The sequence below is a fragment of the Sceloporus occidentalis genome, unplaced genomic scaffold (assembly GCF_023333645.1).
Source record: "Sceloporus occidentalis isolate IW3139 unplaced genomic scaffold, rSceOcc1.0.p SCAF_183, whole genome shotgun sequence".
In the NCBI taxonomy this organism is placed as follows: Eukaryota; Metazoa; Chordata; class Lepidosauria; order Squamata; family Phrynosomatidae; genus Sceloporus; species Sceloporus occidentalis.
In genome coordinates this window covers 1,225,594-1,243,153 of record NW_028317163.1, presented here as the reverse complement: position 1 = coordinate 1,243,153, position 17,560 = coordinate 1,225,594, and the positions used below count along the sequence as shown (strand labels likewise).

At 41.2% G+C, this 17,560-nt stretch overlaps 2 protein-coding genes across 2 annotated transcripts in view; one reads left to right on the top strand and one right to left on the bottom strand.

Annotated features, from left to right (window-relative positions):
• The window catches only part of LOC149278707 (leucine-rich repeats and immunoglobulin-like domains protein 1), a 43,240-nt gene extending 38,066 nt beyond the window's left edge, over positions 1 to 5,174 (top strand). The window contains exons 13-18 of the mRNA XM_089501866.1: positions 1,238 to 1,558; positions 2,437 to 2,718; positions 3,116 to 3,553; positions 3,676 to 3,723; positions 4,519 to 4,794; positions 4,957 to 5,174. Of these exons, the coding sequence (XP_089357992.1) occupies positions 1,238 to 1,558; positions 2,437 to 2,718; positions 3,116 to 3,553; positions 3,676 to 3,723; positions 4,519 to 4,794; positions 4,957 to 5,174 (1,583 nt within the window). The remainder of the gene's footprint in view (positions 1 to 1,237; positions 1,559 to 2,436; positions 2,719 to 3,115; positions 3,554 to 3,675; positions 3,724 to 4,518; positions 4,795 to 4,956) is intronic.
• Positions 5,175 to 9,133: 3,959 nt separating this feature from the next.
• Positions 9,134 to 17,560, bottom strand: part of LOC149278706 (mitochondrial S-adenosylmethionine carrier protein-like) — a 40,941-nt gene continuing 32,514 nt past the window's right edge. The window contains exons 7-10 of the mRNA XM_089501865.1: positions 13,652 to 13,721; positions 10,872 to 10,936; positions 10,657 to 10,730; positions 9,134 to 9,230 (exon numbers count right to left, since the gene is read on the bottom strand). Coding sequence (XP_089357991.1) covers positions 9,134 to 9,230; positions 10,657 to 10,730; positions 10,872 to 10,936; positions 13,652 to 13,721 — 306 coding nt within the window. The remainder of the gene's footprint in view (positions 9,231 to 10,656; positions 10,731 to 10,871; positions 10,937 to 13,651; positions 13,722 to 17,560) is intronic.

The window sequence follows — 17,560 nt, the reverse complement described above, 5'->3', positions numbered from 1 at the left end:
TGAACCTCATAGAAAGAAACAACTTGGTATGACGTGCACATCATTACTGCCCTTCAGTATATACTTTTTTTATACGCACCCCAGTGAAAGGGGGCAAATAGTTACCCGCTACGTTGAGTAACAATGTATCCTAGAAGACAGGTTCTCCTGGAGGACACGTGTGTCTCTCGCATTTGCCATCTTCTCCCCGCACCCATTCGCTCCGACCCTTTCAAGGCCAGCTGGCTTTGGACAAAGAACTGCAATTCACAACAGCAAACGTCCGGGCAGCTGAAAACGCAATTAATCCCCGCAGAACGAGGGCGAAAGGGAGCCTTTAATTAAAACAAGGTGCTCCAAAGAGCGGCCCTCATTATTTACGGTTTTGCTGAAAGGTGCGCGGCTTTTGGAACCGTTCTTGTTTTGCTTATTTTTGTAAGTAATTTTTTTGCGTTCGTACGGAGGATCTCGCTGATTTATAGATTAATCATTCAAATCACAAAGCGGCCACATGTGGCAAAAGGCTAATTATTCCCATAAACGAGATTCTGTAAACAGCGGTTTGCAACTCCCCCCCCCCCCCCTCCTCCCTCTCTGTCTTGCCTTTTCTCAAATACAAATCACCAGGGTTCCTTAATAGCCTAAAACAGCAGGTTGAAATGAATTCCTGGTGGCATGTAAAGAGTTAACAGTGAGCCATAATCCCTGTTATCGTGCCTCCTCATTAGCGTAGATGGCATTGTACATAAGCCTCGTACACACAACGCTGCAGATGGTACTTCTGAAACGTTACTGCTTGGTTGGTGGATAAATGAAACGGCCTCCCAGCAGAAGTGGTAGAGGCTAACAGGACGAGGGTGTTTAAACATGCATGGGATGCATGGGATAGACATTTGGCTCCTGAATCTAAGACGAAACCAACAACTGATTAAGGTTTAAGTCTTTACAGCAGGAGAAACGGGCAGTCTAGATGGGGGCCGAATGGGGCCGATCTTCCGGCACATTCTATGTTTCTATTACAGCGGCTTATTAAGGCAGCATATGGATGTGGTATTCCTAAGCAATGGTCCTGAATATTAAATATGGACTTCCTAAGGCCAGCTGAGGATTGTGAGAGTTGTAGATCTACAGATGGGACTCACCGGTTGGCTACCTCGGTGTAAATTAAAATAATCACCAAAATATCTGTTTTTAATTTGACGTTAACCTGAGATGAAGTTTGCGGAATGTGACCCGTTTTGTCTCTTGCTTTCCTTAGACGATATCCCTAAACCCCAAATCATAGTCCAGCCGGAAAGCACCATGGCCGTCCTCGGAAAGGACATCCGTTTCACCTGCTCGGCCACCAGTAGCAGCGACTCCCCGATGACCTTTTACTGGATGAAGAACAGCGAGATCCTTCACAGTTCCGAGACCGAGAACTTCGCCAGCGTGTGGGGGAAGGACAAGGATTTGATGGAGCACACCTCGGTTCTGCACCTGAGGAACGCCACGTTCTCCCAAGAGGGCCGTTACCAATGCATCATCTCCAACCACTTCGGGTCCACGTACTCCAACAAAGCCAGACTCACCGTGAACAGTAAGGAAGCGCCGAACTCTCGTTATACAACACAATGAACTAGGAAAGCATTTTATCCTATATCTATTGGGGTTACATCGCCGTGATCTCTAAAATAGTCTCAATGACATCATAACCCAACCTGGGCTCTTGAGGTCACTGATAAAAAGAAGAAAATATAATCACAGAACACGTGAGGGAGGGAATGATTCTGCCAATTCAGCTACAATGTTTCTAGAGCTATTATATATATATACTGCATATAAAATACCCTGCCTTTCAAAAGTTTGGGGTCACTGAGCTGTTTTGAGTGATGGGAGTGATAAAGGGCCATTGGAACACAGGAGTGATGGGAGTGATAAAGGGTCATTGGAACACAGGAGTGATGGGAGTGATAACGGGCCATTGGAACACAGGAGTTATTGGAGTGATAACGGGCCATTGGAACACAGGAGTGATGGGAGTGATAAAGGGTCATTGGAACACAGGAGTGATGGGAGTGATAACGGGCCATTGGAACACAGGAGTTATTGGAGTGATAACGGGCCATTGGAACACAGGAGTGATGGGAGTGATAACGGGCCATTGGAACACAGGAGTGATGGGAGGAACACAGGAGTGATGGGAGTGATAACGGGCCATTGGAACACAGGAGTGATGGGAGTGATAACGGGCCATTGGAACACAGGAGTGATGGGAGTGATAAAGGGCCATTGGAACACAGGAGTGATGGGAGGAACACAGGAGTGATGGGAGTGATAAAGGGCCATTATCACTAATGTAACGTTGCTCCCTGTAAGGTGATTTAGTGCTTTTAGCGGCAGGTTTATGAAAAAAGTTTTTTAAAAAAAAAATGTGATTTGAATGCCATATACTTGACCTTTTTTCTTAAATTGTAGTTTTGCCGTCATTTACCAAAACGCCAAGAGATATCACAATACGGACGGGCACTACAGCCAGATTGGAGTGTGCCGCAGAAGGGTACCCGTCCCCCGAAATCGCCTGGCAGAAAGATGGAGGGACGGATTTCCCCGCGGCGCGAGACCGGCGGATGCACGTCATGCCGGACGACGATGTGTTCTTTATCATGGAGGTGAAGAGCGAAGACATGGGAGTGTACAGCTGCACGGCGCAGAATTCCGCGGGGTCTGTCTCCGCTAACGCAACCATAACCATACTTGGTAAGACATAAGAACAAGATAGCATGTAAAATATGGTTCTACCCCATGCATGTTTAAATTCCCTCACTGTATTACGCGCTACCACCTCTGCTGAGAAACTGCTCCATTTTACCTACCACCTTCTCAGTAAAGTATGACTTCCTTACTGTACATTTCCTGATAGCCCCTGGGGATAAAGGGAGTTGAAGTTCACAGAAGCTGTGGGCCATAGGATGAAAATACATGGAAATGACCCCAAAGTTCTCAACACTTATTTTTTGGTGATAAAAATACATATTTATCTTAAAAAAAAAATGAATTTAGTTTAGTAAAAAGTGTGCCTGAAATCACTTAAACCGAGGGATCCTTCTGGTTCTACAAATGAAGACTGAACCCGGTAATGTTTTTCTATTCGCAGAGATGCCGTTTTTGGTTAAATCACTTGAAGATCACGTGGTTTCTGTGGGCGCCACTTTAGCTTTACAATGCAAGGCCAGTGGCAGCCCCCCGCCTCGGATCACCTGGCTGAAAGGGGACAAGCCCCTGGTAATGACCGAGCGCCACCACTTTACGCCTGGGAACCAGTTACTCGTCATTCGGGACGTGGTGAAAGAAGATGCCGGCAGGTACACCTGCGAGATGTCCAACACGCTGGGCACGGAGCGCGCTTACAGCCGCGTCAGCGTCTATCCCGCCGCCGGCTGCGTGGCAGAGCAGGGCAAGATGGAAGGGACCATGACTTTCGGGATCATCACCATCGCCGTCGTGTGTAGCATCGTCCTGACCTCCCTGGTGTGGGTCTGCATCATCTACCAGACGAGGAAGAAAAGGGTGGAATACAGCGTCACAAACACAGGTACTTCATCAGTAGCGATTATTGGTTATAATTAATTCTTGTAATGAATAAATATATAAAGTCCTGATCGCAGCATCGCTCTCGAGATACCAGCTAAATATTTTAAATGCTTTGCTTTACAGACGAAACAATCGTACCCCCCGACGTGCCAAGTTATTTATCTTCTCAAGGTAATTTTTTTTTTTTTAAGGGGATCAATCAATGTATGAAAAACTCTGCCATGTTTTTTGATATTTAATATTTATATTATTATTATTATTATTTAGTATTATTCTATGAGACGGCACTTAACGTTTGCTTTACGGCAGAGCTTAACCATTTATTTTAGAGTCCTTTCCGATAGTCCATTATTAGGCCAACGGTCCGTCTCATTCATTGTTTGGCTCAAGTATTGCTAGGTTGATCTAGAACTTCTAAAGTATTCTTATCTAGAACCCTGATGTATGAACTCAACACAAATACTTCATTATTTCTAAAGTAGTGGCAGCCACGGACCAGCGACTCCAGTAACGGGGGGTGTTATAGGCTCGGTTTTAATGCACGCTCGCACCCGTTAATGCATTGCAGGTATTTGCTCAAGCGACGGAGTTGGAAACCTCGATGTCGAAGCTTGTAACGTCACATACAGGCGGCCGCAGATCTGCTTAGGATGCAACTCGGAGGCTTGTAAAGCGGCAGACGGCTTATTCAATACAGAAAATACAGGTATTCCCATCCCCCACCATCTAAGTTTAGGGCTAAACGTTTCCTTCTACAGAAAGTTAAAGGTTGGTGAAGTACTTTTTATATTTAATGTCCCAATTACTGTAGTTCTGTCTAAGTCCAGGACATCAGCTTTATTTATACCGGAGGCTTTTCTAACTAGACTTTCTGGCATTGCATTTCTTTTGTTTTGTCCCTACGGACCCCAAAGAACCATCCTGGCCCCCCCGATATTCGTCGTTACCATTTCCCTTTCTTCTCAGGCTACGGAGTCCAGGTTACGTGCACGGACTGTCCCGACCACCGTTCTCTCTACGACAAGGACGCCGACTACTGCCAGCAAGCCTTGGCGTCTTCAGACTATTTATATCAGAAGCCAGCAAGCAGCCACAATTTGTATGACAACGGCCATGAAACTTCTTGTCACCAAATTCCTGGGACATTTGGTTGGCCAAAGACGGATTCCTGTGGCTTGACCTATCCGAGCAACCACGAAAGATTCCCATCATGTGGTGCATCACGCCAACAGGAGAAAGAAGGTACCGACTGGTCTGTTTGGGTGTTTGCATGTAGGTTGTCCATGGGACCTCATTGCTCCTAAATGTTGAAGACATTAGCTGACTACCACATTGGGCATCCACTTGGTTAGAAGAAATGTCCACCAATATATTAATTACATTGTTGTTGTTTTTTTGTTACAGGTCCCTGCCAAGAACCATTATTAAGGTCTTCAGAAACAGGGACATTTCTCGAGTACCCTGTGACAGACTATTTCCAACCCCACACGGCCTTGGAACCTTTAAACGAAGACCCCGACAAAAGGACACTTCTATCCAACGGACACATCACATCGTCGAAAGACGGTGACCAGCAGCGTCATCACCCGGTGAACGCTGGCCAATTGCTCTGTGCAAACTGAAAAACAAAAAAAACAAAGACTTTCCAAACTTTGCACTGAAATGGAGCGGATCCTTCTACCTCAACCTGCTAACCGACTAAAAAAAAAAATACTATAAAGAGGTACAAAGTCCTCCACGGGCTTGAAGGCCGATTGCGGAGACGTACAAACCGTTACGGTTTAGGATCCAGAGGATTGCGCAACCCTTTTCGGCACTCAAGACGGTTCGAAAGAAGGTTTTTTTTTTTGTTTTTTTTAAAGTTCAAAAATGGTATGCTTTTGCAGCACATAAATGCAAGAGACGTGTAAGTAAAAATGTATTTGATACATTGTACATAAGAGTTTTCATAAATATCTATATGTAAATATAAATATATAAAAATAGATGGATATATAACTATATCTTTTACAGAGTCTATTTTAATCTACTGCATGGATAACACAGATGTGAAAAGCTTGTTACTGTTTCTTAAACCACATGAATCGGTGCCTTAATTCTACAAAGAGTTTGATAATGTGATGGGAATCGGTGGGCACAGGCAGGGTATCCTAGATGGAGTGTTTTCCCGCGGCCATGTCTGCCGTGGGTTCCGAACACCATCTTTGATATTGTTTGGTCGTCCATTGGCTTTGTTCACGGCGGTTCGGTCAGTAACCCCATTTTCCTACGTCCCGTCTTACCTTCCTAAGGAATAACCTTACATCGTGGCCCTATAGCAGGTGCCAAGGACGAGGTTGCCCATCTCTGCCGTGGCATCAATTTTTGGAATGCCCCCATCACGGTTCTGCTGTGTCCCAATTTGGCAGGCAGAGCAGACGCTGGAGCCAACGGTCAAAATGAGTAAAAGGGTTAGCGTGTGTTTTTGGTAGCTCCTCTTGTTCCTGGTTGGTTGGTTGACGCAGAAAGGGGCGGTGGCCTGCCAAAAAAATAATTTCATATGGTCCAAAAATGTGCAATCCTCCCAAACACTTCAGATTCCCTGAGAAATGAAACATGGTGTTTATAGCTGGTTACGCTCAGGAAAAAAGGTATCTTTCATCGGAAACTCTGAACAGATACGTTGTTTCTTATAGGAGAAAGTCAGTTGTACAAAAATGTAATACAAGGGAAACAAAAATCATTGCCATAGATGTTAAGGTGAGGAGCAGAAATACTTTCTATTTAAAAATAAGGAGCGGTACAACTTTTTAAAAGTTTGGCAAGTTTACCTTCCTACCGTATGACTATTTCATAATAATTTTACTTTAACGCTCTAACTGCCAGAGATGGGTAACTGCTTCGCAATGTATTTTAATACATCTCTCGCACTTAAAAGATGGCGGCTTCGGCACAGACCTTACGAAAATAACTCCCTGTGTTGCACGGAATCATTATTTTAGAAATAAAGGCTGTGTTGCCTTTTGTCTGTATGGAAGCAGATTGTGAAGGATTATGGGAGTCGTCGTTTACCCACTGCTGGGGAGGCATAGGTTAGATACTTAGATATCTATAGATCTAGATATAGATAAATATATATAGATATATATATATTTATCTACACACATACACATAACTGCCATTCAAAAGTTTGGGGTCACTGAGCTGTTTTCATGGAAAACAAGGACATTTTTGGCTGTAACATAATTACAAAAGGATTTTCTAACCATCAATTATCCTTTTAAACTTAAACTTGGATCAGTGAACACAACGTGCCATTGGAACACGGGAGTGATGGGAGTGATAAAGGGCCATTGGAACACAGGAGTGATGGGAGTAATAAAGGGCCGTTGGAACACAGGAGTGATGGGAGTGATAAAGGGCCACTGGAACCAACAGTGCCAACAATTGCTAAAATGAACTGAAATTTCTATGTATTGACATCGAAAGCTTAATGATAAATTTTTAGTTAACAATGCAAACAAATGTGAACGTTTTAACCCATTGAGTGCCACTGTGCGACACCCTAGTGGCTGAGCAGATTCCAATCAAATGACAGCCTGGCTTTCTATAACAAATGTCTGGAAGCCAAAGTGTTACCGTAGACGATTCTTCATATTATTATATCTGATTGCTGATTAAGCTCATTGTTGAGATGGCTCTCGGCCGTATAAACCAGTCGTCATCTTCATGGCACGCCGCCTCTGGTGGTTTATTATCATTAAGTGGGGGGCATCCTCTATAGAATCCATAGAAGTCTTTAAATCCCCCCGATAGCAGCTACATTAAATAAAGTTTGTGCTAATTCTAAAATGTTTGACTTTAATAGGAGATTCAAAATTATTTTTTAAGATAAAGTGCATTTTTCTTACATTTTACAATTAAGGTAACATTCACTTTCTTTGAGGGGGGGGGGGGGTGTTTGTAGTTTTAACGGTATTTACTTCCGCGACTTAGCGTAATGCTGCTTCCGAGAGGCAATGTGAAAATCAAGTATTAGTTTTGTGTACAGATGTTTATTTATAGAGAGATGCGGTACGATAATGTGCATTGAAACGAAAAATGAAGTTTTTAACAAATTCATGTGTTTTTACTAAAAAAAAAGAAAACCTTTTCTTACGGAGTCACCACTTTTTGTTGAAAAATGTCAAAGGTTTTAATTGAAAAATAAAAATGTAGAGAAAATAAACTGCATCTTATTTTATTATTTCACCATCTCATAATAAAGGGACAGAATAGCCTTATAAACAACCAACATTAACACTTACCAACTATCCCCTGATTGAAGGGATAGTCCCTCTTTCCATTCAAAATGTCCTGCTTAGGTGAGGATATGAAAATACGAAAGGAAAGGCTTTGTTGCGTGACCATAGTGAAGCGAGACGCCGAGTGATGGGAGTAGTACATGGCATACCTGGGACAACATCACGGCAAACTCTGCCCACGTGGTGAAGGAACTGACAAAGGACCGTAGAAACACCAGCGCTTGGTCAACAATTGGTCGATTTATGAGATATATTATTTAAAACAATATAACAATCATACAAATCCTTCGACAAAATACAATCAAAATTTTTAAAAGAAAACGTTACGAAACCCAGCAGAATTTTTATCCCAGGCATAAGAAAAAAAACCAAAAAAAAAACTGCGGGGTGGCGTCTGGACACACGTGGGGACCCTGCGGCACCCCCAAAAAGTGTTCTACGCCAACGTCGCCCCAACTTCCAAATGTTGTTTCATAACAGTAAGAAGCTTCAGGTTGGGAGCTCCAAAAAACCTTCAGCGACAGCAAGTGTATTGAGATCCATCTTAACGAATTCCCATCCGCTGCTCGTTATGTTTGTATAGTCGGCAGAGTAAAGGACAAAATAGTCAATGGCCGGTTGAATCTGTTTGGTGACCACAAAGAACTTGAAATCTTTAACATGTCGTGCGTTGAAATCGTTTAGATCAGGAGCTGGTGGAATCATCTTCTGTTAGACTTCACGGACCGCTTCTTCCCTTTGTGGTTGGCAAAAGGGTCGCGAGTTATCTAGGCCAATAAGGGCTGAATATCCGTGCCCCAAAAGGTAATTTGGTTTCTATATTCTTATCCATTTACTTCCTCGTTTCTCGATTTGATCCATTTCTGCCCTGAGAAAAAAGTATAAAAATTTTTTTTTTTTTAAAATACAAGTGTCGTTTTTGTCTATGGCAAAACTTCTTCTGAACTTACAAAAAGATCTAGAACTTTCTAAGATTTCAATTGAAATAAAAATTCTAAAGAAAAAAAATAAAATTCTAAAGAAATTAGCAATTAGAAATCTGCAAATTTACACAGACAGCCCAAAAAAATTCGGAAAATGATTTTCTATATTTTTATGCTGAAATTAATTGTAAATTGAATAATAAATGTCCTAAGAGGTGCCTTTAATGTAAAGATGGTAACACTGTGGTGAGAAATACCAGAAACTAATTTCGTATCATTGTCTCTTTAAACTCAATTTGTAATGAGTTGGGTCAACGCCATCTCTTCGGAATTAAATTGGACTTTAAATAGCTATGAGTAAATTCCATACATTTCTCACTGTAGCAGACTGCGGACTTTGTCATAAGCGCCGAGGAAGATAAACCCGCCCAGGCTGATGGCCGTTATTCTTGGGATGATTCCGACAAACAGCCTACAAGACAAGAAACCAAAGAGAATAAAGAGTCGTTTACATTAAATGAAAATATTTTCCAAATTCTCTCCACGTCACAATATTTTGCAGATAAATTCTTAAAAATGAACTTTTATTAGTGGTCAAAAATACTTTAATCCCGATTTTTGAAATTCTTTGATTAAAACGTAAATTCCCTTCCAAATTTGGTGTTTGTTTGTATTTCGCACGCATTAGCCTCAATCCGGGGTGTGATATTTCTTTTAATTCACTTTTTTTTGGTGTAGGTTCTCTATATAATCTGATATACCCAGGAAGTGATATTTAACTTTTAAGGGGAAGTTAACCTATGACCTGCCATTTTGGGCAGAATCATGAAAATCATGGGGAAAAAAAAGACAAAACATTAGAACCTCAGTTAACTGTTTAAATAATTCAAATTGCAGGATTTTCCAGGATCAAAGACAAAGGAATTAAGTGAAATCAGATATATTTCTGTAGTTTTACCATATGGAATCTATAAGTAAAGCGGTAAAATAGTTGAGTCTGCACACAGCTGGCTAGACGCTAGAATTGTCTTTCTTTAAAAAAAAAAAAAAAAAAAAAAACGTTTCAAGAAAAAATTGTAGAGAAAGTGAAATAACACACCCTATCACAGGGGATTTTAGGGAATTCACATACAAACGTGAACAAATTCCTAAAACTCAACAATATTTGATTTTGCTTGAGCTATTAACCACATGGGGGAAGCAATTTTGAGTTGCGCTCTTTACTTCTTGAGCAGGAAGTTGTATACGATCTAATCTGGGATATTCTTCATTGGAAAACAATACTATTTTGCTCAAGACTCTGCTTAAAATGATATGTAAAAGAAAATTAATTGCTCATGTTTGGTAAAATCCTCTCTCGTTTGAGAACATCCTCGCTGCGGGTTTCTAAATCTGATCGGGTCACATCTCGGAATCCTTTACAAATAAATCCATTATCACTAACTGTGAAATATGACATCATAGAGGCTCTGTTGCCATCAGATTACAGGCTTGGTCTGTGATCTTGGGGTAATTCCTACTTTTTTGGACGATATATTTTATACGCTAAAGAGGTTTCTGGCAAGCGCACTTGCACGTTTTCACCAATAGATGTCAGTGCTGCCGCCTATGTGTTGAATTGATGATGCAGAGTATGTTTAGTGTGGCTCGCGTCCCACTTATGACAGATGTCTGTCCCATCACCCAGTACCGATAAAACGGACCATATATAAATAGAACAATTCTGGGGCAAAGTTCTAAGTGTGAAGCCGTCACCGTGGAAACCATTGTAATGTTTCTACCAATTGTTATGTATCAAGCACTTGTTTGTTTAGAAATAAGACGTCATTTATCTCAAGCTGGTCGGAGGTTTTTTAAGGAAGGTCACATTTAATAAAAAAAAAGACTGAGCTTCATACCCCGTAACTCCTTGTGTCCTCCAAATATCATGGAGCGCTAAGAAGACGTTCCCGCTCGCTGTACTCGATCCAGCCTTCAAAGACAAAGATTACATCTGAGATCACAACACAGAATATCTTCACTGTTAATGAGGTTGTCTGCCATTCCTTCTAAAGAGGAGACCTCTGAGGTCCCGAAAGCTTATGGAACTTTACATACATACATGCATACTAACCTTTGCTAATATTATCCGTGTTTTTGCCACGTCGAGAGGGGTGGTAACAGCTGCTGCAAACCCACCTGAGTGCAGAACATACAGCATTAGCGAGGGGTTAATTACAGATTAATACATTGAGCATTCATTAAAACAAAGTCGTGTCTCACATTTCACTCTCATCACACCTAGTTACCCGCTAACTATCCCTTTCTAATCACGGTATATGTGCCAGGTCGGAAATGTAATTTATAACCCGCAGCAAAATGGTGGCAAGGAGACATGGTGCATGCAGGCTGGCTGAGCCTAACAAGAGTTGCAGCCCTGTGCCACTAAAGTACCTATTCCTGCATTTAACAAAAGGTATCAGGTGGGGTGGAGAATAATGGATGGCTGAGGGTCATGGCAGTTAAGAATGGCTGGAGAGCACATGATGCGACAAGTTGAAAAGCCTTGCTGAGAAGGGTAAGAGTTGTAGTCCGCGGCAGCTGGCATGCCAATGGTTAACACAAAGCACGTGATGGAAAAAGTCCTGTCCTGCGTTTGCGATTGAAATGTCAGCGGTGTCTTTGGTGAATCCATCTCGGGTTCCAGAACTGCGGTTAATGAAACAGGGAGCTATGAGTCTCTGCCGCTGCAGCTGTCCACCTGGCCTTTGCCGAGGGCCGCTGGCCGGCACACACTGGGATTAAGTATCTCAGCAGAAGTGGGGGGTGAGTTCGCACATAAAGCAGACACAATTAAAAGTTTTAATTAGCACCTTCTCGGCGGGGAATGAATGACACTTTTGTTCTGATGACATTGAAAGTGAGAAGAGGGACGTGTCGCCGCATCCTGCAATCCGAGACTCGCCCTGGACGGATGCCCTAAATGCCTTACGCCCCAAATCTCTGATGGTGCAAACCACTGGTGGCCCACCCAGGAGCTGCCAGAGATTTTACCCCAGTCCCAGTGGGCAGATTCTCTGGGTTTTCACCCCCCCCAGTTTCAGGGTCTCGCAATCAATGAGCAGATTCTCAGGGTCACAACTCCACGTGAAATTGGCGAGATGGACTATTTAAAGGGTTAATATTGGAAGACCTAGGAAAAACAATGGTGGGAATACCTGTCCCTTCCCAACTATCCACAAGGAGAGGGCATCGAATGGGGCGTAGAGAAGAGAATCTAACATTTCTGTCTAGAACTCCAGCTGCTAAGGACTGCAGTTCCCATCATCCATACAAGAGCGTTGCAACCTCCGGCACTGAACCGGCTATACAATTAAACTAAAGAATCGCAACGTAAAAGACAAACTAACTTCCTATCGACAGATAATTTTATTCGCTACGAACTCCAAGACGCCATTGTTCGATATTGAAAATTTTGGGTCTATTTAAATAAAAAAAACAAAAAAAAAACTACATATATATAAAAAGCTTTTCTCTCTAGGTGTTTCGTCTCCTTTTTGTGGTCACAACCCTGATCCTATTTCTGTTCAAACACAGATCACCTGACGCAGCTGTCAGCAGGGGAGGGGGGGGTCACATATTTGGGAAAAGTGTTGAAAGTCCGAGCGTCGGTGAAGCAAATCCCATTTTGTCACAATGTTCATAACCTTTCTCTTACTCCCACATACGGTAAAATAAAAGTCGTTTTTCAGAAGGATCTCTGTTTAGATTTTTCGTATGTAATATTATGATATTCGTCCGGGAATATTAACGGAACATTCTCTTTCGGAATTAAAAAAAAACATTATTAAAAAAATCTAGAAAAGCAAAAAAAAAATGGTCTGGAGACTACAGCATTGCTAGATTAAGCAATGATGGGAAAGCACAACTCCCATGACGCTCTGCCAGCCATAGTTGCGCTCCAGTACTTAAGCCAGTGGCATTTATATGCTATATCTATATCTATCTATCTATCTACACAGCCCGGTGGCTGATCCTTACCCTTAAAGGGCCAGTTTAATGTCCCTAACGGAACCCTAACGCTCTGTGAGTACTTTAATAATGAAAAAAGAGAAAAAAATAAATAAAACACTGACCTGGAGAAGCTGTAGCCCTGTTGCTGCAGCTGTCCTCTGCTTCTGTGGTCTGATGATTCTTGCCACTGATTGGTTGCTTAAAGTAGCCAATCATTGACGAGAAAGATTTTCCATTGAAAATTGCGGTACACACATTGGCACCGGAGATCGCAGAGACCCCCGTTCCCCGAGCCAGCGCTGGAGCTGACTGGAGGTAGCTGGGGAGCGGGGCAAATGCTTATTTGGGGGGGGGGGGGTTCTGCACTGGATGGCTGGAGTGTGGTTTTTTTTTTGCTTTTTTCATTGTTTCTATACAGTCATGCATTCCATTGGTCGTCGCATTGGAAGGTTTTAGGCCTTGGGCACTTTTCCTCCTCTTCTCCCGACACCACTTAATCTGCCCTGCTGTCGGGGCTGTCACGCGAGTCGTAAATCATGACACCCCCCCACCCCCCAGGACTCATAGAAAGCCCCGCAGAGGCGCTCGGGGCCCGGGGGCCAACAGCTGCGCTTTGCTGCTCTCTTAACAGATTTCTGCCTTACAATTTTTCTTCCACATCACTAAGTAACCTGATTGACACCTTTTAGTTTTCAAACAACACAAATTTGTCAAAAACAAATTGGCCGTCTTTCAAACGACACCTTTTTTTTTTTTTGACCTCTGTTACGCTAAACAACAACTAGCGTGATAAACAAACCGGCTTCAGGAAAGAATGCTGCGTTGGTGAGCTTAAAACATTTTCACATTTTTCCTCCCTTTTTTGGGCTTCACAAGCTCAAAAAAAATAATCCTTTGCACCTGCAAAAGCTCCGCAGACCGCCGACTGCCAAGAATCAACAGGATGGCCTTGTTTCCACGACCAGAGATCCTGCCGTTAAAGACAAAAAAAAAAGAGGGGGGGGAATAAATATTATTTAATATTTTAAAATGAATAAAAACAATTAAAAATTTAATTTGGATAATTCATTGTAAAAGGGAAATTGTATAGATGGGTTAATACTTGTTTTTCTTAAGTGAGGAAATAATATTTGCCGTGATTTATGTAATGCTCCAAAAAAATAAAATAAAATAAACTTTTTCTAACAAAACAAAAAAACGAAATCATTTTTTCTTAAAGTATTTATAAAATATTATTTAAAAAAAATCATAAAAATGTAAAATACACACACATATATATATATTATTTATAACATTATTGGTACAATATTAGGAGTTATATTAATGGAACATTTTGTTTGTTTTCTGTAGAATTTACGTGGAGCAAAATTCTGAAGTCTTGATCATTTTTAAAATGAAAACCTTCCATAAAAGTTTATTTATTTTTTTAAAGAAAAAAAAATGCTGCTATCAGGCAAACCTGCTTCCAGAAACAGTTTTCTAAGCCTGAAAAAATAGTGTTATAAAACGGGATTTTTGGGAAAAAAACAAAACAATTGGCACCAACGGATGAAGTAAAATTTGAGAGAACATTATGTTCATTTTAACAAGTGAAATTTCGTTCTCTGGCACGTGTTTCCAGTATTACATGGGGCATTAGCAATAATTGGCACCGTTTGCTACACAAGCTATTTTTTGGGCTGTTTTTTTTTTGTTTTTTGTTTTTTTACAGTCACAAAGTTCTGCTGTCTGGGACAGTAGCTCCGGGCCTCGTGTGTTTAGAAAAGCATGGCGATAATTAGATTTTCTTCCGAATTAATAATGCCCATTCTTACTGGTAAATAAACTCGTAGAGAGCGAAGGACGGCACGGCCAAGAACGCCGTTCCGATATGGATGCAGAAAAAGGCGGCCATGTGTGTTCTATTACTGAACTCTCAATAGGAGACTTTGTTTCCAACTTCAAAGGAACCCATCTCGATCTGCTGCTACTCCCTTCTAAATAACAGACTCAAAATATATCCCTTTTCTAAAGTGTATAGAATCTAATTCAGCCCAGATTAGAGAAAAAAAACCATTCTGATTATACGATTAACAAATAAAGAGGTTTGGGGTAAAACCCTGAAATGGCGAATATTCCAAAATGCAACAAAGAATTTTAAGGACCAGTCGAAAATATTCGCAGAATTATTAGTATATTTTCATGGCTTACTGTATACTGGGAGACGTCTAAAATATGTTACAGCGGGCAGAATAACTGAATTAAGGTGAAAGATGCGACCTACGCGGTCAGACTACAAAAAAAAAAAAAAAAAGAGTATGAAATAAGCAGTCAAGTCCTTAAAATCCTACGAAAGTCTCCACGTGCCTTTTGCCCAGACATTTCAGAAACAATATATATATATATATATATATATATATATATATATATATATATATATATATACGGTTCTGTTTAAACCCAGCTATAGTATAGTCTAGTAAAAGTACTCAATGGGAAGACTGTGCGTAAAAAGGGGTCCAAAACATTGTATTCCATGCTATCTAAAAGGACCACCCAGAAAACAATTTTGTAGTCTACTAAATACGTGGCTAATGTCTATCGTATAAAGCCACATGAGTAGATTTTAAACCAAAGTACACTACCGCTCAAAAATGCCCTTGTTTTTGAACGAAAAGCCAATTTTGTCCATGAAACTAAGATGAGATAGATCAGAAATCCAGTGCAGACGGGGTTAATGCTGTAAATGACTATTGTAGCTGGAAAGGGCTGATTTTTAAGGGAATCTCTTCACAGAGGCCCTTTATCACTCCCATCACTCCTGTGTTTCTCCCATCACTCCTGTGTTTCTCCCATCACTCCTGTGTTTCTCCCATCGCTCCTGTGTTCCAATGGCATGTTGTGTTCGCTGACCCAAGTTTAAGTTTAAAAGGATAATTAATGGTTAGAAAAGCCTTATGTTACAGCCAGACACGTCCTTATTTTCCATGAAAACAGCTGAGTGACCCCAAATTTTTGAATGGTAGTGTAAGTTTAGAAGATTCAGCTAATGGAACATTGGCTGCCCAGCCTTCTACACAAACCAGAACCGGACTATGCCTTGATGAGGATAATATTTATCCCTATGAGGTTTATGTCCCTCTGGAACTCAGAGCAGCGCACACACCGAGTTGTCTTAGAAGACGTCGAACCTAGATATAGGTCTTCAAGATTTGTACAGCTGGGGATTTCCACCATCGTCAACGTCATCAAAGCACCCCCCGCCGTGATGGAGTCCAGGAGGGGCTCAACGTCCTTTTAACATGAAAACAAACCTCATGAGGTCACGGAAGACTTTCACTGTCAACCAAAAAGAACTACGGCTGCTCACCACTAGCTCTACGGACCCGATCTACTGTAAAATATTTTTTACATTTAAAAAAGCTGTTGAGCAAAATTAAACAAAAAGATACATTTCTCAGCTAGGTTGGGGCTTAACCGGTAAAATAAACAAAATATCACATTGTAACAAAGTAAAATAATGATGAAACGGAGTTTGTTTACATTGAAAACGCATGATATTTCAGCAAAATGTTCGGGTGGGAATAGGTGTTTTATTTACATGTAAACGACTTTAAATTCATTCGTCTCCGACCTTAAATAGGCACAAACCCTGCATTCCTTAATCCCTTTGTTGACAGCTGACAAAAGGTTTGCTAGATTGTTGGGATTTCTGACATGAACAGCTCAGGGGACCTGCTGAGTTTATTTTTATAGTTTAAAAGGAATGTTTTACCTTATTCAGAAAAAAAATGCTGAAGAACACTTAAAATATCACATCACATTATATATATATATATATATATATATATATATATATATATATATACACACACACACACACACACATATATAGACCCTTGACCCAACTGAATGTTGACACAAACTCAATGTTTTCTCCCTTCTTGTAGAATGGTAGATAGAACATTTTGGTTGAGAGAAGTCTGCAGGACGTTTCAACTCCCTGACGTCACTGTCCACCCCCCATGAGCTTCTGCTGTAGCAGGACCTGCATTATGTATAGTTGACATACATTGAGAGATTTTGTTGAACGTCATTGCACTGACTTAACTATATATTACACAGGTCGGGCTCATCCTTCCTGAGACCGCCGGAGTTGGTCCTTCATAACGTATCGTGATGTTGGGGAGCTAAGAATGGTCAAACTATCCAGTAAACTGGATCAGTGAAAAAAAACTTCAAAAAGTAGAACAGGCGGCGACAGAAAGCCTATAGAATCTTTCTTAAAGATTGTTGTTGATGGAACTTCATTATTTATCATGTTTCCCAGCATTGGTGTCTCCCCGGAAGATTTTGAAAGCCTGGAGGCTACTCACAGATACTCATTTTGAATGATCCACTTGACACCTGGGCTTGATATTAAACAAATATAAAACACAACCAGATGTTTTTGACTCGCTCACAAAGCTCGGAAAGAGAGCGGATATGCAATAGACACGTTCTTTGCTTATATCCAGAAAACCGGAGGAAACCTTATACATTTTTGGGGGGCTTTGGAAAGGTTTTCCCCGAGAGACCACTTAGGATACTTATGTTAGTACTTTAAGTTTCTGGGGAAACTCTACTTAACGGAAGACCAATGGACAGACAAACTGACATTGACAACTCCGAGCCCCCAAAGATAATCTGCCGGTGAATTATAGGACGTTTGTACTTTTTTCCCCCCTCTGACTGATGTGAAGTGAGGACGATGTTCCGTTTTATTGCTAAAGGATCAGTAAAGTTTATTTTTTTTTGCAATTTTTCATCTATAATTAGAAGCGAAGGTTA